The following is a 27848-nucleotide window of genomic DNA, read 5'->3' as shown; positions in this document are numbered from 1 at the left end:
ATGCCCACCACGGCACCGCCCCCACCGTCGTTTTGATTTTTATAGTAATAAATTATTTAGTTCAGTTGGAGAACAGAAACAACAATTTAAAACTGAACGTTTCTGTTCAATACAGTGGGAGCCGAACGAGAGTCACAGCACAAATGCAGCAAGAGTCAGATTTCATTCATCACGAGCGTAGAGCTGACAGACAAGATGATCGCGGAAGATTTCAAAACCAAATGTAAAAGTGCCCATTTAAGTGAGTTATAATTGTACCGTTTGGTTGTTGTGTTTTTCATTAAGAATAATAGGCTAATGAACCCACAATTTTGCACTCATTCATGGCCGCACAGATTTACGGTGTGTATGTGAAGTTTTATTTTACTTTTGGTTTAAAATTAGCGGTTTTATTGGTGTTGTCACACGTCGATTATCCGGTGGGAAAATTTCCTCACCGTCACACATCCCTACAGGATTTAAACATAATACAAATTCATGATACACAACAACGGTAAAAAAAAAAAAAAAGCCCTCAAAGATTTGCAATGAAAAGAGCTTAAATTATCATTCCAAGGTAAAACATGGCACGGCCTGGAACAGATATTGCCCCTAGTTCCCATGATGGAAACAAGGGTTCATGTTTTGACTCAAACAGTCTCTCCCCAATGATTTTTGATGATTCAATAAACTAACCAAGCAAAACATTTTATAAAAAGCAGTAAATATGCCTAGAACTCCTGGAAAGCTGTCAAGACAGATCTTCCTACATATTGATCTTTACAATAACAAAAAACATGAATATTTGTTTGTCCCAATGGATTTCCATATTAAGACAGGAAGTGTCATAAAATCAATGCTGTATCTGACTCTTTGGAGAGGTCATTGGTTTTGTCTGCTTAAATCTGACAGTAGGAAAGGCCAAAAGACCACCAACATTTTTTTGTTCCAGAAACATTTTTCCTTATTGGTCTCCATCCATGACATTTTCCAAATATAACTTTTCTTAACAGAAAAAAACATTAAATAAATAAATAAATATTAAATAGACGTGTTGGGCCATATATTTATCTTTTTACGTACTAACAAAGATATGAAGTTTATGCATTAGATAAGTAACTGGTCCTTTATCTAATTTTAGCCTGTCTCCTGAAAAAAATTAGTCGTAATGACTAGCACATGCTTTAAAAACGTTTCTTTAATAACACAAATGTACAAGCTAAATTCTACAGTGAACATTCATATTTAAAAATAAAATTAAGACCAATAAATACCAATTAGCTTCTTTCAAAACCCTTTCATTTACACACCACCAACTCAAGATTTAGGCTCAAAGAAAAGCTTTTAAATATGATCAACAAGTCTGTTGTAATGGGTCTAACTCACCTCACTCTCATTCATATCGCACAATCTGTATTCTAACAGTCACAGAGCCAATAAATCACCTTGGAAGAGCTTGTCGTGAGTCAGGCGGTGTTCATTAAGGCTGGACAGTTGCATTACTCTGCTATTCGTGGGTCAACAGCTCTCTCCTAAAGGCCTTTGGTAAAATAATGTCTATATATTTCTAAAAAGAAACCATTCATCCATTTAGAGTCATTTACAGCATGATTACACTGGCAACTATGGTGTGAAGCAAAGCTGAAATATTCCTAAAACAGTGGGAGCCACTGAGGAGCAGGACTAATTCTCATGACTTTGTAATACTGTGTCAAGTTCACCAAAGCACCTAGTTTTCTTGTAACCATAGATCTCTCAGTTTTGTCCAGTTCAACAGAAGCTAAAGAGAATAGGATCTTTTTTTCGTCAAGATCTAGGCTGGCACGACTTTCACACATCACCACGTCAAGTCATAAGGACAGTCCCCCTGGAGCAAGCTGAGGCTCAAGGGCACAAAAGTGATAGCTGAAGTTTCACAAATGCAGTATTTGAACATGTAATCTGTTGATTAGAAACCTACATGTACAACAAATAAGCTTAATGTATTTTTATTTTTTAAATTTGGGTTATTTAAACATTTTAAACATTGTCATTTAACATGACAAGCTTGCTTAAAGGTGCAGTAAGCGATTTGTGAGAAAGTGGATCGGATCAAGCAGCGCAACACACTAGTAACCAATCAGCAGCAGGGGGCGTGTCCACTCATGACGGGGGAGGATTTGAAGAAAGACTGTAGAAAGAGAGATGACAGAGACATTACAAAAGAGAAAAGCTGAGAGGAATATCAAAAGAAGAAGAGTTGAAAAGAAGAATTGTTAAGGCAAGAGCTTTAGGACCCGCGTTATTATTAGAAAAGCTTTCTAGCACAAGAGGGACCGAAGCGGGAAGGGCTGAAAACGGACGCAGAGTTTGTGTCGTTTCTGCTCTATACGTGAATAACATTGGCGATTGGTTATATGAAACATGGCAAAACCAAAATCGCCATCTTCACTTTGTATTTTCGTAGAGCAATATTTTACTTTGCTTCAGCTATGATAGAGATCCACTCTTGCATTTGTGTGTTTGCACATTTTGGGGGCAACGCAATGAAGTGTGTTTGTTAGGGTTGATTTCAAATATCAGCACAACAGTTTCTTAGAAATTGCTTACTGCACATTTAAGGTGGATTAATGAGAAAAAAATAAATAAATGCACATAAACTACAATGAAAAAACCCAGAACATTTAACAAATAAATTCCTAAACATGCATCACAAAAGGTCATGTGTCATGAAACATGTTTTGTATTCATATTCATAATTGGCAATACAATGGGAAAAGGCTGTACTCGTGTAAAAAAAACAACAACATTCATTCAGACCTTGCCTACTCTTGCCTACAGGGGACCTAATGTTTTTTTTTTTAATAAATAAAGAGGTCAGGACTTCAGAATGTGACTGAAATAAAAAAAAATAGAAAAAGAATAATCTGCTACAAATAATTCAATGTTTCTTACTTATTAGATTTTAACATGTATTCCATCTGGCAAGCACTATAGTAAAGCTCAAGTACAATAAACGATCAAATCCACTGCCATCATCTCAAAACTTGTACTACAAATATTTGTGTAAATCTAAAATGGCCAAACAAACAGCAGTCTGAACCCCTTTCAGGCAAACAAACATGAGGTATGAAGGTCAAACAAGTAGCTTCTGTGTTCAGGGTGACATACGGAAGGATGTTTTGATAATGAGACATCGGTTGTGCTTGTGGATTTCATTTCATGGAAATCACGTACAGCCTCGTCCTGACACCCACCGAGGAAGACCATTACATCATTCTGCAATGTCCTTGGACAAGATAACCAGCTTTTCCAAACCGAGAACAATATTGTACCCAGCAGGTAGCTCCCGGTGAACACACAAGCTGTTCAGTGGACTGAAGTTAAGCATGCAGAAATTGAAAAAACTTATGGGAAATTAAAAGTAATTAAAAATAATGGCCTAGAGCAAAATAAGAACCTGAATGAGCACAAGACACAAACCTTTGAGGGCTGTGTGTGGTTTCCCGGGGAACTCTGGGTATTTTCTAGGTGGTTTACTAGGTTATTTACTGGTCCAAGTGTCTATGATATTTTGGTCTCTTTAGTGTTAATCTATAGGATTTTTCTGGCAGCGAGCACTGCTAATAGCAAAATGAGACACATTAAAGCCTGTGCTGACAGCTGTGGGATACTTAAAAGCAGTTGGGACCAGAACTGTCGCTGCGACATCAACTATGCTATGTTTACAGCATTGTGACAAGTGCATCCTTGCATATCCTACAGAAGATATAAAGAGCTGTCAAGTGTGCTACAGACGTGGTATATCATGATCTTAACCCAAGGCTGAGTTTGTTTTATCTGCATTTACTTCCCCGTCGTTCCCTTTAAGTTTATCTGCCACATCTTTTCATAGTCCTCCTCGACAACTCCTTCCCCGCTTGGCAAGAATCACCAGTGTGACTGTGGGTCAGCCAGTGTTTGCACTGGCACGATAGTCCCACTGAGGATTAGAGAGAGGACTCTTCGCCTGGTGGGCAACTGCTCAAACTCCTTATCCTGCTGAGCTAATATCCACTAAACCATCTGCGTTGTCTTATTCCTGCAGAGCCACCCACAGCAAAAGAGCTTTCTAAAAGAGAGCTTCATCACTTGCTAAACAAAAATCTACTACTGTCAACTTTAGCTTTCAAATGTTTCAATAGTTTTTGCACAAGTAAAATGAACAATCGTCATTTAGATCATCTTTGAATGTATGAAAGCGCCAAGATGGAGAATGTTTAAACAGTTGTAACAAGTAAAAATATGACTGTTAAATCCTTTAAAATCAGGGTTTGTACATCATTCTACCAATACATTTCTATGACTTTTCCATGACTTTTGAGGTAAATATTCATGCCCTAACGTTCCATGAAATGTCTGCATATACATGTAAAATAATAATACAAATCAATGTTCAAATCACACCATATCACTTATTAAATAACAAGCTATGTGGTTTATTACAAAATAAACATTTATTTAAATAACGCTGACACACCAGTAAGACGGTTAGACAAAATACTGTGTCTGACCCTCAGAACTCCACTGTATATCAACAGATTAACATACACTATATTGCCAAAAGTATTGGGACACCATTGAATTCAGGTGTTCCAATCACTTCCATGGCCACAGATGTATAAAGTCAAGCAGACGCTTCTACAAACATTTGTGAAAGAATGGGTCTCTCTCAGGAGCTCAGTGAATTCAAGAGTGGTACTGTGATAGGTTGCCACCTGTGCAATAAATAATTCGTGAAATTTCCTCACTACTAAATATTCCACGGTCAACTGTTAGTGGTATTATAACAAATGTGGAAGCAGTTGGGAACAACAGCAACTCAGCCACGAAGTGGTAGGCCACGTAAAATCACAATGCACAGAGCGCAAAATCGTCAACTTTCTGCAGAGTCAATAGCTACAGACCTCCAAGCTTCGTGTGGCCTTCAGATTAGCTCAAGAACAGTGCGTAGAGCTTCATGTGATGGGTTTCCATGGCCGAGCAGCTGCATCCAAGCCTTATATCACCAAGTGCAATGCAAAGCGTCAGATGCAGTGGAGTAAAGCACGCCGCCACTGAACTCTAGAGCAGAGGAGACGTGTTCTCTGGAGTGACGAATCATGCTTCTCTGTCTGGCAATTCAATGAACGAGTCTGGGTTTGGCAGTTGCCAAGAGAACGTTACTTGCCTGACTGGCCTTCTCGCCCAACATCAGTGACAAACTTTTGGAATACAAATTTGGTTTTACCCACCTATTTACCATTAATGTCATTGAATAACCATCAATCATCAATAAGATAACGTCCCTATTTGAATTCCCCAAAAATAGTTGTTTATTTTTTAATTTCTGCAATTTACACCTAATTACAATGCCAGATGTTACCCCATGCCAAGGTCAGAAATGAACTTTTCCATTATGGAACCCCTTGCAACTGATTTCATGGGGCATTTTTTCCCCTTCATAAGTGCAATTTTTATGATCAATTACTTAAATCAATCAGAATAGTATATAGTAGGGATGCCACAATTCTCAATATAATATTGAACCGTTCGGTACGGCATTCACGGTTCAATACGCAATACGTGAATTGCATTGCGGTTTTGCATTTAATTAATAATTTTTCTACACATTCTATAATTTGCCTCCATCCCAATATACTGAACAACACAACATACATTCACATCACACGTTAGTGGTGGAGTTATACTCACGGAACACTATAGTTCATTATTTGCATGCATTTTAAAGCCTTGCGCATAGGGCACCATGCTTAAATGCTACTGTACAGCTCTGAGCTGCCAGTTTAAATCTTTATATATATTTATTTTATATTATACAGTACACAAGGAATGTGTGCAAGGTTTTTTTTTAAGTTTTAAGTTTAAGTAAGGTTTTTCAAGTCTTTTAAGTAAAATAAAGAAAGAGTATTGCAATTAAAAAATAGCATTTTTTCTCCTTAAGCTCTTGCTGTTCCTGTCGCCTAAGAATAGAATAGCAAAAATCTGATGTGACTAGCCATCAGAACCGAACCGAAAACCGTGGTTAATAAAACAAGGTATGTATTGAACCGTGGACTAACTGTATTGTTGCATCCCTAGTATATAGACTGTTACCAAATAAAATGTTAATATCAACATAGCCATCTTTACACTGCAAAGGTGGAACAGAAGCTGCATCTGAAATAGCATAAATGTTTAATGTTACTCATGCTCTTAATCCCTTGTCCCTTAATGCTCTTAATATTGTAATGTTGATTAGAATACATAATGTTTTTGTGAAACTGCATGTCATATTCTGGCTACAGATAAAACAATCTAAGAACCATTTATGGATGATTTTAATGCTTTTTACGCATTAGAAAATTAAGACCACAATCTTATCAGCCGGAAGAATAAATTAGATGAAGTGAAATAAACTGTATACAGAAAAGGATTAGAGAATGTGGCCGATCGCAAGGCTGTCCATAACTTGGCTCTAGCGTGAATGCCATCTGGAAAAAAAATGCAGGTAAATATTTCTCTATTATTGCATTAAACATTTCAAACCAACTTTTGGTCAAAATAATAGCTCCTTAAAACATATACACATCAAGGGAAATGGTGCTGTACCTTAAATCACAAGCACGTGAATTACAAGAAAACAAATTTGATCTTGCATATCTTTACGCTGGTTTGTGACACTTATTTCACAGAGCGAGTGAGAGTGAACAAATGTGTCTCCTAGGAGGGCGGCCAATAGGTACTGAAGGTTGCTGAAATTTCTTTTTTGTTCTTTGTTTAGGGATAAAATTAAGTTCGAAATACTTGAGCAGCGATATACTGTTAGTGAACATCCTGACACCGCCATCACTGCTGAGATATGTGAATGCTTTCCTCTCAATAACAAAAACAACAAAATTGAGAACATAACAGGTTTTTTTTAAAGCATAAGAATAGCATCTGATCATGGCAACATAGAAATGTTTGCACAAGCTCTGCAATTCAACATTCACAAAGTAAAGTGACGCCAATTTATATATAGAACTTTATACGATAGATTACTTAAAGGGTCATGAAACCACAAAAAAACTATTTGATATGTACAGGCTGCACATCACTGCAAACACTAAAAAGCACTCATACATTTTCCAAGACATGGAAATAGGTTATTTTTGCATTTTTCTGAGCAATTTCATTCTTCCAAGTTTAAAAGCAAAGTCAAAGCAGCGTCACAAAATGTGAGGTAGAAGCGTGCCATTGGATTGTATGACCGGCTGCGGGCACAATTCTACGTCAGCAGTTTCTTAACACTTCTCTGCATTATTCATGAGAATTAACTCTTTTAACCCAATCACTGCGCTGTATTACGCATGAGATCGCATTACACGGAGAATTCAAACAACATGCTGCTCTGGGTTTTAGTGGTTGTTGTCTCCCCTCGTCCCCCCTCTACACTCCCACTTTTCCACAGCTTTACATACCCATTTTTAGAGACTTTTTGCAACTTTGAGGTGTGAACGACCAGTCTGGTTTCATGACACTTTAAAATCAAGCAGCTTTACCAGATTAAACATGAAAAATAGTGTCAGGGTCTTCAGGGTTCCATCAGAATTGCAACTTTTTCTACTAAGCGGCTCTCCTGTGTGTTCATGTTTTCAGTCGTGGACGTCTGACCTCTACGGACACAACAGAAGAAATTAACTACAAAAGATTTCCACATGAAACAAGGCAGAGCCTCCACGCACACACACGCACGCACGCACTTTTGTAACATTGACTTGAATATCATTAATAGTGGACTTGACTGTTCTGCGACTTTCAGCTCATGCCACAACAATCTTCTTGTTTGGAGTGATCAATGAGCAGTTAAATGACCATCATATGACTCCTTGAGCAATATACCTTGCGACTGTTTGCTACAAAGGATCCTCCCATCAAGATAGTAAAGGAAATTAGCTCATTTAACAAGGACCCATAGAATAAAGGTGATCATGTACAGCCATTAATCCAGCTTCCCCTTCAGAATAATTACCAGCCCAATGAGAAAAGGGAGGACATCTTCCTGTCCTTGATACAATTTACAGCCTCACTACACATCACCCCTTCCATATATAAGCAGATCCATGGAATGCTCTCAATTCATTCCCTAAATGAATCAACAGTGTCTTGGACTTGAATGTAAGTATATCCTTTGAACTTGAGTGCTTGTTTGACAACGTTTCTGACATGGGATGTCAGATGGTCAGATTACATTAAAACCTGAGCAGATAGTCCAGTTCTTTAAAAAGCTCTTTAAACAGGACACTGAAATGAATTGACAGCAGATGAAGTCTCAGTCTACTGATCTTCTTAACAGCTTTGAGCGAACAACATATAAAATGGCAGTTTTACACAGTGTGGACCTTTACTACTGATCAAAGGCACTGCTTGCTGGGCAGACAGGCCTGTTTAACTTGAGAGACAACACAAAGATTCTGCCTTAGCCATACCTTTTTCAGACAACACAAATAGATCTACTGAAGTGTTTCACAATTGACAAAACCGCTAAATTAAAAGCAGAGAAAATACTGTTATTTTGCTTTGAAATGCCGTTTTTGTCCTTGTCCCACAGCCCTGAGGTTTGGGTCATGTGTCTTGGAATTTAAAAATATAGCATTGCTCGGGGACAACTGTTGAGCCAGAGTTCAAAAATAGCTCTTTGTCTGCTGTGCCACTAGAACGGCAAGTGCTAGAATAGTTTTTTTTTTTAATGATGGGATAAAATAGTGACAGCAGTGATCTACATAACACTTAAAAGGGAGAAAAGTTTGTAGAACTGAGGAGAGAAAAAAATAAATTAAGCACATGCTTTTACATGCACACTGTTCATTATAAGAATTAATGTGCAACGAGTCATTAAAAATGGAGTGTAAATTGGATCATAAATGTAATAAAATCACGTAACTGCGAGATGGATAGATAGTTAGATAGATAGTCAAGTCCCTTCCGATATTAATTTCCAATGAATATTTAATTTAGAAATAGGTTAAATTAGGTAAATCTAAAATCCTAATGCATATCCATACCACAGAGTTTTCCTTCAAAATAAGAGAAAAGGGCCATCTGATCAGACATTTCTTACGGCTATCCTTCTTCAAATTATTAATCTACAAAAATAAACTATATACTCTATACCAGTTTTTCTCAACCAGCGGGTCGTGACCCAATAATGAGTCGTGGATCATTCTATAGGGGGTCGCGAGACTTTCTCTGTGTTCTCATATTTTCGAATGTTGTATGTTGAATCATTATTGCTGTAACTTTCTAACACTGTTTCTAAACTGTCCTATTACAATAATTTATCACTGCCGCGAACGGCTCCTATTGGACAAGGTCCTACTCTCTTTACGTAAGCGGTTTACCCCGTTGCTTGGTAACGACAGCGCGCAATGTCAGACCTGTTATACTGTACGCAGCCACGGCCTGTTAGCTTGAGAAAATGCATCCGTTTTTTTTTTTTAAAAACAAGCAGAAGATTCGGAAACTCCGAGTACAACCCAGACTATATTAAATATGGATTTACTGCGTCTGACGGCAGCCTGCAGCTTGCTTTTCGCAAAACATACCGGAATTCCTTCTTGAGTCAAACCAGAAACGAATATCCAGAACTCGCAGATCGTGCAACGAAGTTTCTCTTGCCATTCAGTACCACCTATTTTTGCGAGTCGGGATTTTCAACAGTGACTGCAACGAAAACACAAAGCAGGAATAGGCTGACAACAGCTAGTTTGAGTGCAACACTACGAGTGGCCCTTTCCCCAATTCCACCACGTCTGGATACCATTGTTTCAGAGCGGCAGTCTCAAATTTCACATTAATGTGAGTAAAAATAAATAAATCAGTTTGCCTCAGTCTGCCTAATTATTGAAAAAGAGTGTGTTTTCGTGAAATTAGTGGTAACACTTTACAATAAGGTTCATTAGTTAACATTATTCAACTATATTAGTTAACATGAACTAATAATGAACTGCACTTATAAAGCATTTATTTATATTTGTTAATGTAAATTTCAATATTTACTAATGCATTATTAAAATCTTGTTAACATTAGTTAATACACTGTGAACTAACATGAACAAACCTTGAACAGCTGTATTTTTATAAACTAATGTTAACAAAGATTAACTGATGCTGAACAGAGGTGTTGTTCATGGTTAGTTCATGTTAACTAATGCATTAAATAATGTTAACTAATACAAACTTATTGTACAGTGTTACCAAATTAATTATAATAAGCAAACGGTGTAGCCTAGGTCTAAAATGTAAGTTATTTATTTATTTCCAGCCTTAGTGGGTCGTATGACTGGCATACCAAAAAAAAGTGGGTCACAGTAGGCAAAAGGTTGAGAAACCCTGCTCTATACAATACTAGCCTATATCCTATACTAAAACTGATATAATCCTCAAATAAATAAAGGGTATAATACATTTTAAAAAGGGGATGAATTTAAAAGGATCACTATGTTTTTTTCCGTTCAAAATTAACAATTTACATAATGAATACATCATTAATCCTTCTAAAACATGTTTTTGATTCACTATGGTAAGCCTGTTATTAGTGTTTATATTTTAGACCTAATTGGATGGTTTTCTCTGGAAATTGCGTACATACGTCACTCGTCAGTGCGTGTCTTGTCATATGTACATTTAAATAAAAGAAAAGAAAAGAAAAGTTGCTCCTTTGAAAAAAAGAAAAGTTGCTCCTTTGATCCGTGTATGGTGTGGGAGAAACAAGTGAGAAAGGTTTATATGGATCACGCTAAATCTCCAACCTCTGGGGAATCACCCGTTTAAAACAAAAACACTGAACAGAGGAGAGTCTGCTGGCAAAAAGAGAACATGACAGAGGATGTAATAAAACCAGAATTAACAGAGATGGAGAGAACTGAGGGGTTTGAAATGTTGTAAAAGTGACATGGAGCTGGTGTTATTATTACTCAAAAGGTGAGTAAGGCATTTTATTGAACAGATACATTTCCATATGTAGCTCTCTAACAGAGTTCATTGTATAGCATTATCTGTTGTGAAGGGTCATTTTATTATGCAGTGTTCCCACACCTTGGTTAACTTCAAATTCAAGGACCTTTCAAGGACTTTCCAGGTCCAATACCCTCAAATTCAAGGACTTAGGGTTGTGCCGATGGACCATTGTGATGGCTGACACGCCCCCCATTGCGAGTCTTGTTGTGAGTGCGACGCACACTAATCCTCTTCTATAGTTAAACTAAAAACTTTGCAGGGATTGCTCTGGAAATTAAATTGAGAATATAACTAATGCATAAATTCTATTTTAAACACTGTAGTCTTTGCCAGATATAGCCTACATTTTGAAATAATAAACGAGGCTCAAACATCCATTTCATAAGCATGCGTGTTTATTTCAGCACTTCCGTCAGTGAAACAACACACCACAGCCTGTAAAACATTTAAACGATTATCAGTAAATAATGGTAACCTAAAGAATATAAGAAAATTAAATATTAGTTAAAAAAAAAAATTTCCCCTCAAAGATGCGTCATATACCGCTCTGCGGGAGATGAAACACGAGCTGTAGACACCTTCTCAAAAATCTTCTTGTGTGTTCTCCTGATGTTACAAAGCAACACTTGTTGTAGAAGTTCTGAAGAGCGAATTTTATCTTCCACAGGGTCAAGACATTTAAGCTATGTTTGATTATTCACTGCCAGAGAAAACTAAAGTAAAATGGCCTGTGTGTGAAATGCGCTATTCAAATAAACTTGACGCACCTTACCAAGTCTAATAACAAGCACAAACTGTGTTAAATAAAATTAAGTAAAAAGGTAGCCTATTCGTCCTACAGTGTTTTTCTACTTTCCCACAGTAAAGGACGTGAATGGGTATATTAGACTTAATTATAAACAAACGAAAGGAAGAAACTTTTATAATTCCCTGCGAAAATGTGTGCGACGCGAGTGAAGATTTGAGAAAAGAAACGAAAGGTCCATGTGGGATAAAATGGACTAACGTTAGGCCTATTGTTAAAATTCACGGAAATCGCAAAAAAAAAGATTAAAAAAGCTGACAAATCTTAAATTGGGCTAAGCCTACCTCTCTCATTCGTCATGAATCCATTCATGGCTGCGAATTTATTTCCTTTGTAAAAAAGGTTTTTGCTTCACTCGGTATTCACGTAAAACAGCATTAACATACAAAACACTGGGTTAGTAACGAAATTATAGTTTTGAAGTAGAAAATAGTATTTATGTAAAGAGATATATTAAAATAAAAAGTGCACAACTCTTCTTAAATGGAAGGAAGCTACTTTTTTCCCTCACGTGCAACCTAGCGCGGATGAGTCATTATTTGGGTTAGTAAAATAACGAAATTATATCGTTTTTAAGAAGAAAATAGTATTTATGTAAAGAGATAGTAAAATACAGATATAGTAAATTATATATTTGTATTAATAAAAATAAAAAAAATGACGATATCATCGTCCATCACGATGTTTTACTGTAAACATCGTCAACTGCCAATTTAGGAGACATCGCCTAACCCTAGGGGATATATTTCAAGTGAGACCAAGGTTACATCCTGTTACCTTGTAAGATACAATTACAGTTTTAATGTGTCAAACACAATAATGCAAGCAAGATATTTTTGGCCATATGACAGAGATCTGATATTCTATTTGTCGTATTTCTGTTTTGCATAAAACTGAAGAATATTCGGTACATCCTATACTGTATTGTAAAATTATCTGATATTAACTTTTGCATGAATTGTATTGAAAAGAGCTTAGGCTCATGTAAGCAGAAGTTAAGATATATGAATATGTTTTTAAGTTTTTCTTGCCTAATGGGTTTACATTATCTTAACAAGCAAAGCAATACTTGTTCGGTGTAAGCACTGAAAACGTTGAGATACCATTGTAGTAGTTTCATGCGCGCATGAACGTCATGGCAACGTACAACACAAAGTACCTCACGTGGGAAACACTTAACGTAACGCGTAATACGTGTAACAAACGTAAATCAAGCAAGCTAGTATGCATAGGCCACGAAGTGTTGGCGAAATAACACATTAGCGGACCGGAGGGAATAATATGGAATTTTTTCCAGAAAACTTCTTGCACAAAATAAATTCAAGCACTTTCAAGGACCTGTATCTATGCATGTTTAATTTCTAAAACTTTCCAGGGACTTTTTTTTTCCAGATTCACAAACTTTCAAGGATTTCAAGTAGGGGTGCACCGATCTGACTTTTTCAGTCCCGATACCGATACCGATGCCTGGGCTTTGTGTATCTGTCGATACCCGATACCGATCCGATATATTGTTGAATTAATAATAAACTGTATATCTTCCACCTTATACCTTCCTTGAAGAGACTAAAGGCACCAGACTTTACTAACTAAACATAACTAAGACAAAATAACAGATGTATGTAAGGTGTTGAATTCTTATTTATTTAAAAAACAATTGTGCATTCAAATCTAAAATAGAATGTAATCTAACTTCTTTAAATAAATAAAATGTAGCAGTGGAAACAAAAAACAGTGTATTGGTCAAACATACAATAGTAATCTGACAGTTACCAAACATTTTTTACACTACAGATAATTGTTTTGGTATATAATCATATCAATATTAAAAAGTAGCATTACAAATTAACAAATAGTCTAATTTTCTACCATATGCAATTTAATAAAAATTTTCAGCTAGCTAATAACAACTTTGTTCTGGTTTCACCTCACTCCAGATTAAATGATTGTAGGATAGGCCTATTTATTTTACTACACATTGTCAACAGAAATAAGATGAAATACTGTAGATAATTAAAAATAATTCTTACTACCCACTCTTGCTAAAATGGGTAAGCACACTTGTGTTCTCATTTCAGTTGCGTTCTGAGTAAATTAATAAACTGAGTTCATGAGTTCAGTGTTGGACAGATCAGTTGTTCTGGCCAGTCGTTAAAATGATTCGGTTCAAAGGAGTCATTAGGTCACGAATCGGACATTAGCAGACGCGTTGTGTGCGAATCCCGTCTGTTAGAACATCGCGAAAGATGTCAACACACAGAAAACACTTCATAACTGGATATAATTTGTCTCCCGCTTATTGAAAGTATGCTTTATGTCAGCTGGTCAGAGAAGAGTCAAATAAACTGTATACAGATACAGATAAACTGTTAGAAGAGTTTTTTGAGCGCAATTCACACCCAGTGATAATTCAAGGACAAAATTGTCCGAATGTGTCACGTGCAACATGGTTTCGGTCTTCCAAGCTTTTGATTTGGATTAATATGTGAAATATGAGAGCGAACACTGATTATTTTGAAGACCCAGAGAGCGCGCGCGGGGGAGGAGCTCTCAGATCGGTCTCTCTGTCACTCAGTCACAAGCGCAGCATCTGTTCTACATCACTCGTAAATCACAATAACTCATCAAATTAGGCTTTGGCCATCAAAAAAATGTTAATGCAGGAAAGACCCTGACTTTGCAGTAATACCCTCGAAACAGCGACGAACTAGTTGGCGTGGCAAGCGTGAAATATCTCCTCCACACAGCCGACTCTCTGGCTCGCTCCCTTCTAGCATGCGACACACGTGAAGCTGACGAATGACGTAGGTTCTGCTGCGACGGAAAAAAACACCTGGATCGGCTTGTGGATCTGTTAATTTTTCCGATCCCCGATCCAGCTATTTTGTCAGTATCGCGGCCGATATCCGATCCTAATATCGGATCGGTGCACCCCTAATTTCAAGGACAAGTGGGAACCCTGATTACGGTTGTCGCAGCGCTGTGCTGGAATTTATTTTCAAGGAAGTACCGTGTCTATTAATGGGTGAAGCTACAGTAACGTCTTCAGCTAGTCAGCTTGAGATCCTGTCCACCTAAACTGGTTATATAATTCTCTATGAGGAGTAGGAAAACCATATTCATCTGCAAATTCACGCAGAGACAAAGCACAACCAAAACAATATTCCTCCAAAAAATGCATGCAGTTTTGTTTTACAAAAAGTTACAAAAGCTGTGTTTCCATCGCAAGAACTTTCCTCAGAAACTAGGGACTTTGGGGTGATACCCAGTGTGTTTTCGACCGCAGGGAACAGGGTCTAAAGGAAGTTCCAGGTAAAAATATCCCCCTCAGAAAGTCCCTGCTCGCAAGGTAGTACTTTTTCAAAGTTCAGGAACTTTCAGGGGTAATACTTGGGCGCTGAACATGCTGATTGGTTGAGTTCACGCAGCATTTTATTTCACCCACCATTTTTAAAAGTTTGTTGCGGTGCGTACAGTAAGAGTTGTTTGCTATTCAAATCAACAATGGAGAGTCCTACGTCATCTGACTAATTTGCCTAATCTTCACGGTATTAAGACAGCGATGGAAATGCAGACAGCAACAGGTATGGGGGAAAAAAACTTTCCTGGGACAAATTGTTCTGGATAATTTTTGTGGAAAAGCGGTCAAACCGATGCAACTGCTGAAAAGTATTTAGCCACCCAATTTGTGTAGCTACACTCAAGAATTGACTGCACCATTTCATGGCAACATAGTTGGGTTCATTACCAAATCCATTATCTTTTCAAGCACCACTGCTTAAAAATAGACTAAAATAAAAAGCTAAGAATACTAGTCATCCGTTCAGACCCATCCCTACATGTCAGTGTAAAGTCACTGTCATACTCTGCTGAGGCAGGACGTTTTACACAATGTACAGAATGGCCGTTAAGCAATACAAAGCAAAACCTTTACTAGCCTTTCTCACGTATAATAGAGACTGCCACCCACTCAGGGATTATAGTGAGGCAAGGTGTTATGTGAAGGCATAATATGCCTCTTAATCTTCCCTTTTTCCTTTTCTAAAGCTTATGCCATGAGGCTGCACTAATTTGTCCAACATCAATCCCGCTGGCCACGGGGGATACAACTAACCACTGCTCTTAAATATTCTCAGGCAGACCACGTACCGTTTTGAGTCAAAGTCAAGACACACCAAAAGGGAGAAAAAACAAATGCATCTGCCCTATAGTAGCTGTCAGGTCATAATTCAATCTGTCTGCAACAGGAGAGGTTTCAAAAGTAAAGTTAGCATGATGATTTAGTAATATATATATAAAGAACACTATAAAGACATGTTAGAAGGACATATGAGCACCCGGATACAATTAAATAATCTGGAATTTTTCCTAGAAACATGACGCCCCAGCAGACAACCCAAAACTGCCATGAATGCATTTCTGAAGATTTAAGATATAATAACTGTTAGATCTCCTCATTTTTCTCACATCATGGCGCCGGTAGACCTGTCACGATTATAAAAATAATCGTTTGATCGCGATTAATTGGTCTAATCGCGGTCATTACAGGTGATCGTTATTATTGCCCACTATTAGAAGACACAAGGGGGCCCTGTAGTTAGTAGCGGGAAGTTCGGATCATTTTACAGACTCGGATCTTTGAATCTCGTTCAGCAAAATGAAAAAAAAAAAAAAAATTTGAGTCATTTCAGCATAACAGGAAGAACGAAAGACTCGGACCCCGCGGAATGCGAACCTCGAAAGATGAACTAATAATTTCTCTTTCCGGTTCTGACAGCATAGTCTACTATAGGACTGACAGGAAGAACGAAAGACTCAACCCGAACTCGAGGGATGAACTAACATTTTCTGTTTCATGTACAGAACCTATGGGATTTTGCGCACACGCGCGGCCAACAAAATGAACGGATCACTCTCTGAGACAACTCGGTAGTCCCGAGTCATATTAAGAATCATTCGTTCATGAACGACGTACCTGCAGCACTCTACTTCTACCGGTCTCCCTCTGAATTCATTACGCTGAGCATTACGTTCAAATTATATTGCCCTGTTGATTTCTCCATCCTGAGTTAGAGCAGCCCAGTTATTCAACAAAGATGGATTTAGTTTCAAAGCCGAAAACGACAACGCCAATCAACATGACATCATGGCTTTGCTTAACTTTCTAAAGCCAAATGGCGTGTTATCTGTACGCATTTTGAGCTATCCGCGTGTATGTCTACGCAGTGTGATTCCGCGTGTATGTGTACGCCGAAACAAACCATAATCTCCACGTGTATGTCTACGCAGTGTGATTCCGCGTGTATGTGTACGCCGAAACAAACCATAATCTCCACGTGTATGTCTACGCAGTGTGATTCCGCGTGTATGTGTACGCCGAAACAAACCATAATCTCCGCGTGTATGTCTACGCCGTGTGATTCCGCGTGAATGTAAATGGATTTATAAACATACTAAATTATGTTTTTTTTTTGAAAATGTAAAAGTGCAGAATGTTTCTTGTGATGGGTAGGTTTAGGGGCTTAGGTTTAAGTGTGTGTGTGTGTGTGTGTGTGTGTGTGTGTGTGTGTGTGTGTGTGTGTGTGTGATGGGTAGGGGCAGTGTAGGGGGATAGAATGAAACGGCGTTGATAAACACGTTAAAAAGCGATTATGCGTCTTGATAGCACTCCAAAATGGCATAGCGAATTGGCGTGTCATACATAGGTTTCCTTTAATTTCCAAGTTGGCGAGAAAGTAGCCTACATGTGCATATGTGCAACAAGTACTGCTTCTGAAAGAATGTTCAGTACAGCTGGCAACATTGTCACCCCAGTTAGATGCTGTCTTAAGCCAGAAAAAGTCAACATGCTAGTGTTTCTTTCCCGTAATCTACCAAGCCATTAAGGAGCATGATTGTTTTTATTTCATAATTTGATTTTTATGGCCTGTTCTGTTATGGTCATAGTTTATATTTGTGATTCATTGTTTCTGTTATTTACAGAATTTTCAAAGTTGTAAAATATATTTATATTTTACTTTAGTTTGGAATGAGATATTGACAGTCCTTTATGTGTTATGGTAAATTTATGGTGATTGTTTCTATTATTTATACTTTCATATACATTTACATTGTTTCTTTAAATGTACACATTTCTGAAAGATACATATTTTTCATTGATTAAATTACTTTAATATTTAAAGGTTTTAAGTGTATTAATGTGTTATTGCAAGTGACAACTTACAAGGGATTCAATTAAATAATCACAACAATTTGTATGACAATTAATCGACAAAGCCCTAAAACAGGCAATTAATCGCCAAAGCCCTAAAACAGACAATTAATCGTCATAATCGCAATTATTTATTGGACAATTAATCGTCAGCCAAATTTCATAATCGTGACAGCCCTAGGCGCCGGTAATAGATTTGCTAGACGTCTCAGCAGCAGTCTCCTTAATAGGACAGGAGATAGATTTGGCATGTTCAGCACTAGAACGCAAGGCCAGATAAGTGAACAAGGACTCTGGTTAGATTCTGACTAGCTTGCTTTGATTTGTAAGAAATTATAGAGTGCCAGTGAGGAACTGCCAAATAACAAGGCAATTAAAATGCAATCAAAGCGATGAACTAACATCAGTTAAGTGGTCTTGGACAGGGCCAAGTATAAATTGAAACTGAAAACAAAGTTAGTGCCAAGACGGTGGATTTATGTAAATGTCACTCATTTGCATGCAAACGTGACCTGACATTTTTGTGATCATGTTAAAACACCGAAGCACTAATGCGTGTTTAATTTTGCTGATGTGGTAAATTTGATGGCCTAACCTCAATGGGTGAATCAATGAAAAAAATGTCTGGCTCATATTTCAACCCCAAATTAACAAAAAAAAGTTACGAACCACCATTAAGATGTTTTAGCATTTTTTAAACTCTCATGTCTTATTTTCATGACAAACATGCACATTTTACCACAAAATTCTCATTACTGTAATGAAGAAAAGTTTCCTCACTATCCTCATTATGAAAATAATACTGTCCAGATACATTTTTTTTATATTAATGTTTTAAAATAAAATCTGAATAAACTAAATTCAGTACAAATGAATGCACATATACAATAGAAATTTAAATGTTTTTATAATTGTTACATTTTAAATGTATTAATCATTCAATTATTATTCTTATTATTATTAATTACATTAATGCATTTTTATTACAGTAATGAGAACTGGCAAGTGTTTGATTACATGGCAGAGGAAGACAACATCCTGTGGCACAGATTCACCTGGTCTGATAAAGCTCATAAAGTTGGTGGCTCAGACCACCAGCCCCTTTGGACATTCCCAACTCAAAATTGGGCAATTTTCATTCCTCACAACAACAGAAACAGTTGGAGGTGAAGGTGAGAGGAAGAGAACAGCCCCAGTGACACTCGGTTCATAAGCCGGTCGGATTAATCTTTCATATAAAGAAAGATGATTATTTAAGGGCATGTCCAGAAGGAAAATTAATGATGACCTTTTAGTCTAAAGATTTAGAGTTTGTGAATGGAAGATGTAGGTTGTTTCTTCTAGCTTTCGAAACAATCTAATAAACTAAACTCAATTACAGTTGATGCATGACATACATAAAGACACGGCATGTGACCTCATCTTGAAACTCAACACAGGATGACAAACCGAGCATGAAGGAGAATAAAAGATCCTCATCTCTGAGGCAAGCAAATATTGGCACATATTCTAAAATCAGCTCATTTCCTGTGGTTAACATGCAATAAGAGGCTTATCCGAGCGATGAGATAAAAAAAAAAAGCTGAAACAATGCGTTTTATTGGCAGATAGGATAGCCACTTCCCTCATTTCTAGAGATGAGGGAGAGTGGAGCAGAGCGAAATAAATCAGCACATCAATCACTGTTGTGAAGCTAAAGCAGAGGAGGAAATCACACCGGCGTCTTGTGCTCTACGTGAATTTCAAGGGCACGCAAAAGCCTCCTGATACACGGGTGGGTGAGGAGTCCACAGAGATTACGCAGAAGTATTAAGTGTATCGTTTGTCTTTCTTACCATCAGCCTTCAGACGGTGTGAGTCCAGCACCCTGCCGAGGCATAAGTGCTGCCAACGAGGTGCGTATGTTTGACTGTGTAACGGGTGCTGCTGCACTCACCAGAAACACTCTGTAGGCGTCTCTGCGTCTTACAGGGCCCCAGCATGACTCGGTATCGTTGTATTTCACACTCCCAGCACTGCATGAATGATTCCCACTGTGAGAAGGTAAACAATTAGACACTTCTGACATCTGCGAATCCATTTCAGGAGTTTATAAAGTACTACTATATAGAACACCCTTGCATCAGGAAAACCAAAGGACAGGTTCGACTTCTAAAGGCCAATTTAGGAAATGCTACCTTTTTTTTGGAAATGGAAGAGTTTATTGAACTTTTTTTTGGTAATACAGAATTTTTGGTAATTTGAGAATATAGAGTTCATAATTGGGGTAAAAATACCTCAGTTGTATTTATTATAAACTAAGCAAAAATACGCAATTTGGTGTAGTTGCTAATATTTATATGGCCAAAAAGGAAGATGAAATTCAGTTCTTTATAACAGTATAGAAGACTTCTTGCATAAAATGCAAATAAATATCAGTTGTCACTCTATAGCTATAATATGTCATATAATATTTTATGACCAAAGCTCTGCAGTTTTTATTGTGTGTGTGTGTGTGTGTGTGTGTGTGTGTGTGTGTGTGTGTGTGTGTGTGTGTGTGTGTGTGTGTGTGTGTGTGTGTGTGTGTGTGTGTGTGTGTGTGTGTGTGTGTGGGGGTGGCATGTAATGCAATGCAATACAATGATTATTGAGAGATGGACAAATAAACGTTCATCAAAAGCCTAACGGATCATATTTGTTATAAGTTCATAATTTTCTAGAAAAATCTTGTCAAAATGTGATTATAAAGTAAAAAGTTGCTTCAGTCCAGTAAGTTTTCATCCAGAAATATTATTAACAACATCAAAATGTATTATGTTTACTTTAACAACTCTTTCTCCACCAGCATTTAAAAAAAAAAAAAAAGTTGCCAAACATGGCAACATTTTTGATAATTTTCAAAAAAAAAAATGTCATGACCCCCAGAATATTTTGTTGTATGAATATTTGAACATGCAATATGTCAAAAGAAAGAACAGACCCTCTGCTTAAATGAGCTTATTCTATTCTAGCTTATTCTGCTTATTCTAGCTTTGCGGATTCTTTTTTTATCAACACTTGAATGTGGCTACGTTTCATAAAAAAGCAACATTGACAAAAATCAGATTTTTCTCAGCTTTTTGCTCAAAGACCACATCTGGATGAGATTCAGAACGATGATCAAACACAGATGGAGTAGATCGAGTCCATCGATACCCCTAGGGTCGACATTTCATTCAGTAACATTAGGCAGTTTTGATTTATATGCTGTTTAATGTTGATGATTATGTGATTACACATGATATCGCTTGTTTCTGCGTCTTCTTCGCCTGTGTTTTGATCAGGAGATTCTGTACTCTTTCAGAAGATGTGTCATAACCCCCCCTACTGTATAACAGTGAAAACAGACATTTCTGTCAATGGCAGGGAAAGAGTTAAAATCAGCAAAGATTCCACAGCAAAAAGAGACGTGTACCACAACCTGAAGGGGGACGTTTTTACAATTATATTAAAAGGCCTTTTAATAGAAAGTCTAAAAAAGTATAAACTATCAATCAAGATGACAGAAGGTAGATCGTGTCTAGAACAAGAACAAGATGAGATATTTTGAACCCACCATGCCACCTCCATTAGTGATACAGGTACAGCAGCGGCATAAATGGCCAGGTCTCCGTACAGGTACACGATTATACAGATGTAGAACATGTTGACGCCAACTGCGGAAAGAAACAGAATTGTGTGTCATTCTGAAGATTCATGGCTTTACATCAAATACATGTGGAGAGGTTCACAGAACATGAAGATGGGCAGCATCATTCCCTAGAAGATGCCTTCCCAACACTATAGCCGCTAAATGCATAGAGCCGCATCAGAGCTATATAAATCATCCTAATTAAAGAAGCAAGCACTTCATTAGGAAATTCCCCCCTGCTCTTCTCTTCATTAACCCCACACTCCTCTTCACCTGTTCTTCCATCCATCCATCACTCAGTCCCTGCCTGTGAGAGATGAGATGGAGAGCATTCAGGAGGAAACACAGACTGGCTTCACCACAACACACATTCATCATTCACCCAAGCTCCTACGAGGATCTCAAACGGTCCAGCCAACCAATCAGCTCATTAATTACCCTGACGTCGACTAGAGCTAACAGACTATTTAAACTAGATTTAAATACAGGACAATTTACGATATACTCTTTTATGAGCTTAATTGAGTCATCTTTCCCTCCACATAAAAAAAGCAGCAAATGTTGCTGTCCGTTCCAGTTCATTTTATGAAGATGAGTGGCGAAAAGCATGGGAAATTATGAACGCAAAGTCAGTTGGAATGTTCATGTTACATTTTTTTATTAAAAGGTGAAAGAGTATGTTACCTTAAATTAAGAAATATTGATGTTTCTTAAAAAAGTTTTTTTAAACCATTTCACAGAATTTAAAATCCAACCTTCTTGCTTTAATATCACACTGTGAACAGAAATAGCAGCTTCTTTCTGTAAGCTTTTCAATGTAATAAAAAGAGATGCACTGATAATTCAAATTTGGGTTGATATAGTTATGGCTGATAACCAATGAATAGCATACATTTTAAAATTAAAAGGTTTCGTCCAAATAAATACATGAAAAAAAAAAAAATCATGGACATGATTCCAAAAGGCTAAAGGCTCCTGAAAAACATTGTCACACTTGTACTCCTCGCATTGTCTGGCTATCACCAGACCAAGCTCAATTTAAGATTGAACATTGTTCTGGGGAGTCTGCTGTGTATTTTCTACTGCACAAGAGGCGTGATAAACGAGCATAAATTAAATGACTCTGTACGCAATTGGATAGTCCTTCAATCAATCAGACCACAAGAGGCGTGATCAACGGGCAACGACCCATCGCTTCTCTATCTGTCATTGTGTTAAACCCGCCAATAGCGCGCCAGGTGGATAAGCCAGTCTGTGATTGGTTCCCACAAAAGTGTAACAGAAGCATGTGGAAATTAATGTACAGGTTTCCAGACTGAGTTGCAGGGCGAAATCAAATCGCTGCCAGATCAGGCTGGGTTTACCCAGTCTACTCCTCGCAATGACCACATTGGAAACGAATGGGAAACAAATTTTACCTAGAGAAAACTTTTCTGTTTTTGAAAAAAAAAATTCATATAATATTTTTTAAATTGTATTATTTTTCATAAACAAAATTCTGTTTGTTAGCTTTTTTTTTCTTTTCACTTCAGCAATAATTTGCCAAATGTAGACTTTAAAAAGAGATCAAACTTAAGTCTGTGCTCGAAAGCATTTAAAATTTACGCCAGTTTAAGTTGGAATTTTCAGGTCTATGCTCAAAAAGTGAATGAATGAATTATAAATACAGCGCAAATATAATTTGGTACCATACAATCCCCTAAAAATACTAAATATTACATTTAAAAAACCAAACTAACTAAAATATAGTATTTTCATTTAATTGAAAAAACAAAAAACAGTCATATTTGAAGAGTCATGACACATGAAGAGCACCATGCCCAAAGTAAATAACTAAGTGAGCTAATCTAAATGTCACAATTAAAGGGATAGTTCACCCAAAAATGAAAATTTTATGTTTATCTGCTTACCCCCAGGGCATCCAAGATATAGGTGACTTTGTTTATTCAGTAGAACACAAACGACAGTGTATAGACCTCACGCACCGGAAGTGATCGAGCGCTCAAGGCTGTTGGACATAGTGTTGTATTAGAGGTAAAAAGGATATAAATACTGTTTGGTTTCCCACACAAACCAATCGTTTCGTGTCTTAAGACATCAATGTGTCATCACGAGCCGCAGGGTTTAATTTGGATTTGCCTGTGCATGTTTTTTTTTTTACTCTCATAGATTTTGTTACCATTCATATACATTATACGACTGACATACTGCAAAAATCTTCATTTGTATTCTACTGAAGAAACAAAGTCACCTATATCTTGGAAGCCCTGGGGGTAAGCAGATCAACATCAATTTCATTTTTGGGTGAACTATCCCTTTAAGGGAAATGAGCATGCACCAATTAAACATGGCTCAGTTTCTTCCTAATTCAATAGGATTTTACATTTTATCACTAATAACAAGTAATAGCAAGCCTCTCCTCAATGAGCAAAAACATGCATGTAGCATGAACAGTTCAAGACGAGCTACACACCAAAGGGCAACAGTTATGGTTAGGGCTTTCGAGAAAAATCCCCATTATGAGCAAAAGTGATAGTCTTAGCAAGCACACCTAAAAGCAAAATCAATCATGAGCTAATCTATCTCCTCTGTGGCATTATCCGAAGCGGCCTTCTAATCAACCTGTCAGTGGGAAGGTTACAGCCACTGTGAGCAGCCCAGATAAACCAGCGGCCATGAAGAAACTGGTCCAGTGAAGAAATGATGGAAGCCAGGCTTGCTGTTGTTCATTTCAGACCACATTCTGCTTCAACTTACAAAAGCAATTTAACCCAAAGAGTCACTGTGTGAGTTTTCTGTAAAAACAACCTCCCAACTGCCTTGACACTACAATCATAAAGTCCATTCAAACATTAAAGCCTTTAACAACAATTCATTTTGGCACATAAAAAAGCCTGCAGTCTCTTTCCGCTGAACGGCAGCTCATGGATTGATCACCCCCATTACAAAGGCTGCGTTTAGCAATTGCACTAGGATTAAAATTACTGCATGTCCTAAGACACGAGGGCAAACGAGTATTATATTTAAAGCTACAGTCAATACTACAGCCACACTTGCTAAACTAATCTCCTTCACAGTGAGTTACTCTTCCATTTAATACATTTACGATCAGAGTCTGCTCAGATAGTCATTAGTTTCTCCCAAGTGCACCTCCAAAGTGTCCACTTCACTCCATTCTACGCTGGGAAAGGTCAGAGCACAGGGGGCTATTTTAACACATCACACTTAATAGAATAACAAAAAGTCGACAGGGCGAGCGTGTGACGTCTGTGCCGAGAAAACACAAAGCTCTGAAGCTACAAGTGCGTGCTTGTGTTCACCAAACCTTGAGTGCGTGCAGCGCATAAGAGGCAGTGCTGCTTTGTTGGAGAGTGTAACAAGTTCGCCACCTAGTGGATAACGTTTGCCATCACATGCTATGGACGTATGGAACCAGAAATTAACTTTTCCATTAAGGGGCAATATATATCGTTTTTTCATTTCCTTTTTTTTTAACTTTTCTAAGGGCAATTTTAATGATTACTGTATTAAAGGTATCCGTGTTATCTTTTATGTCAGATATATAATATATAAACTTATATTTACCCAATTACTTTAAAAACAAATCAAAATACTACAGACAATTACCAATACAATTGGTGATACAATCTCAACATTAACAGAAGCAGCATATGAATTCTAAATACATATATAATAAATACATAAATGTAAATCAACATTGAAAAATGTATAATGTTGCATAGTGTAAATGGATTACATTAAGTATATAAATTCTAAAACTAAAATTCAGGATATCATTACAGGGCAATAATAACAAAATTATTGTTGATTATTGCCATTAACATTGTAATAATGATTATTAAATGTTGTTTAATACATAAAAAAGGTTTTATGGGTGGAGAAACGTTGTGTCATATTCTTCTAGGCTACACAGACAAAACAAGTTAAAAATCATTTATGAATTAGTTTATTGCTTTGTTTATTAATTACAAAAATCACATTGGTTATCTTGGCAGCATGAAGAATGAAACTGTGGGCAAAGAAAGTTCCCTATCACTTCAGCCTAGCGCAAGGTCAAAGAGTTTTGCCCTCTCGCAAAAACTCCTGTTATATTTACAGAAGCTGCGAGTAAATGATAACATTTTCTACACTGCAAAATTAATCTCGTTTTCATTGCATCTGCACTTTGATGTTTATGCAGAATTTAGTAAGTAAGCACTGAAAAAAACTCAGTGGATTTTTTCATCTCCGATGACTAACCTAAAAGCCTCTGATTGGCTATTGCATTCAAACTCTCAACAGAAACGTGTGTTATTGGTTATAATGCTCAATGCTACAAGAAATGTATAAATCAAATCTTTGATGCAGCATGAGGAGATCTAACTGTAATTGTCGTAATATAATTTGTTTAATTGTGCAATTTTGCCCTGAGACCGGAGTTAATTTCCAATCCTGTATGGAACAGATCATCAGGTCATTTCTGATGTCCGTCCTTTGCTTGATGTTTGGAAAAGATGCCAAAAGCAATGCTGTTGAGATATTACAAGGCTGCTCAGGGCACTGTTGACTCAGCCTTTGTGTAGCGCTGCTTGTGAAATGATGCTTAGGAGGGCAAGAATTCTGAAAATAGGAATCGGTATAAATGACACCTCTGTTTGTAGTTCAAGGTGAACACGTCATCTTCATATTCATCATAAGATTCTCATTACCTGGGTTTTCCATCTTTAGGCGAGCCTCTCGTTTCCTTATATTAGAGTAGATAAAAGTGAGGTAATTACAACTAAAAGCAATTTAACTAGTTCTAATTACACCCCATTAGCAGCAAATAACCTTGTTCACTGTTGCTGAACACTGAAGCAAAACTTGACCTTCGGAAGCCATCTTTTAAGGCCTGTTTAATAGCCTTATAAAGCTAAACGTCTTAACTGAAGATTACATTGTAGTGCATAATGACGCAAGAAGTCTTACCTTTATTAAAAAACATGGAGGCCATTTGTCCCATCTCGACTCTCTCGACAATGTCAAAGTGGTCTATATTCGCAGCACGCTCTGTTACATTAGATGACAAAACCAACAATGACCTTAAGATTTTGATCTTGGGGAACATTGCAAACCATTTTATTGACAAAGACAACGCAATACAATACAAACAGCACTTACGGACAGAGAGAATGGGTCGCGTCTCGACAGGTTCCGAACGTCCCCGGATACTGACCTCATCATCTGAATAGTCCGAGCTGGAGTCGCTGTCATTAATCTTAAAATGGTTGTAACAACAAAATTGGTTAGTTTACTAATTCTAGGCCATGAACAAACACGCTCACAACCAAAACCCCCGGCCTAAATGATATGTGTGAGCTTTGGTAAAAGCAAGTATGTTTACACATACACTACTGTTCAAAGGTTTTGGGGCCACAACTTTTTGGTAATACTTTAATCAGCAAGAGTGCATTAATTGACAGTAAAGACATTTATTAGTGGTTCAATGGATCACAAAACTCATGGATTGGATCATCATACTACGGTTTTTGAGTCACGGATCGGATCGTTTTTCGGATTAAACTTTTGCATTTATTACTTTAAGCACACTCCGATACCATAGCAAAAACTACTAGACTAACTAATAAAGTTAAAATATTATTAAAGGCAAGTGAACAGTCAGTAAAAAGATCAAATACACTAATTAAAAGCATAGATAAATACAATAGTTAAAAGTTACAAATAAAGTAAGGTCTAACTGAAGTATTCATTTCGGGTACAGAAATGTAATAATTAAATGTAAAAGAACACAATGTTCACTGTCTAAATTTAATATAGATTAATCTTTGTTAAAGCTGTGTTTTGTTGTTTGATTAACATCAATGATAGACAACAGCAGGTGTTTATAGGCTGCTGTCACTTTAAGAGCTAATGCATGGATCCAATATAATGATACACATCTGATTTCTCTCTCAACTCACCATGTTCACTTTAGACATAACCAAATGAGTTTACGAGAATACTTGCTTCATTTGCATGGAAACACGCACCTCTCTCTCTGTGTGCATGTTTTGGGTGTGTGTGGCCGTGCGCACAGATAACAGAGCGCGAGTACTGAATTCAATTCTCCTATGCCTCTTCCAGTGCTGGAATGGTTTAAAATCTATTGAATGTGTAAACTAGCAAGACAAAACACATGCAAATGATAACCTTTCACTCTATGGCAG

At 37.2% G+C, this 27848-nt stretch overlaps 1 protein-coding gene across 3 annotated transcripts in view; it reads right to left on the bottom strand.

The window, feature by feature from the left end:
- The window catches only part of tmem104 (transmembrane protein 104), a 68684-nt gene that overhangs the window by 31255 nt on the left and 9581 nt on the right, over nucleotides 1–27848 (bottom strand). For 2 of the 3 annotated variants that reach the window (XM_079837698.1, XM_079837697.1), the window contains exons 5-8: nucleotides 26803–26899; nucleotides 26611–26691; nucleotides 21568–21667; nucleotides 19930–20026 (exon numbers count right to left, since the gene is read on the bottom strand). In XM_079837698.1, coding sequence (XP_079693824.1) covers nucleotides 19930–20026; nucleotides 21568–21667; nucleotides 26611–26691; nucleotides 26803–26899 — 375 coding nt within the window. Of the gene's footprint in view, nucleotides 1–19929; nucleotides 20027–21567; nucleotides 21668–26610; nucleotides 26900–27848 lie in introns of all 3 variants that reach the window. The other variant, XM_079837696.1, reaches the window with a different exon arrangement.

Source organism: Gobio gobio (assembly GCF_949357685.1).
Source record: "Gobio gobio genome assembly, chromosome: 1".
In the NCBI taxonomy this organism is placed as follows: Eukaryota; Metazoa; Chordata; class Actinopteri; order Cypriniformes; family Gobionidae; genus Gobio; species Gobio gobio.
This window is presented reverse-complemented; position numbering and strand designations above follow the sequence as displayed.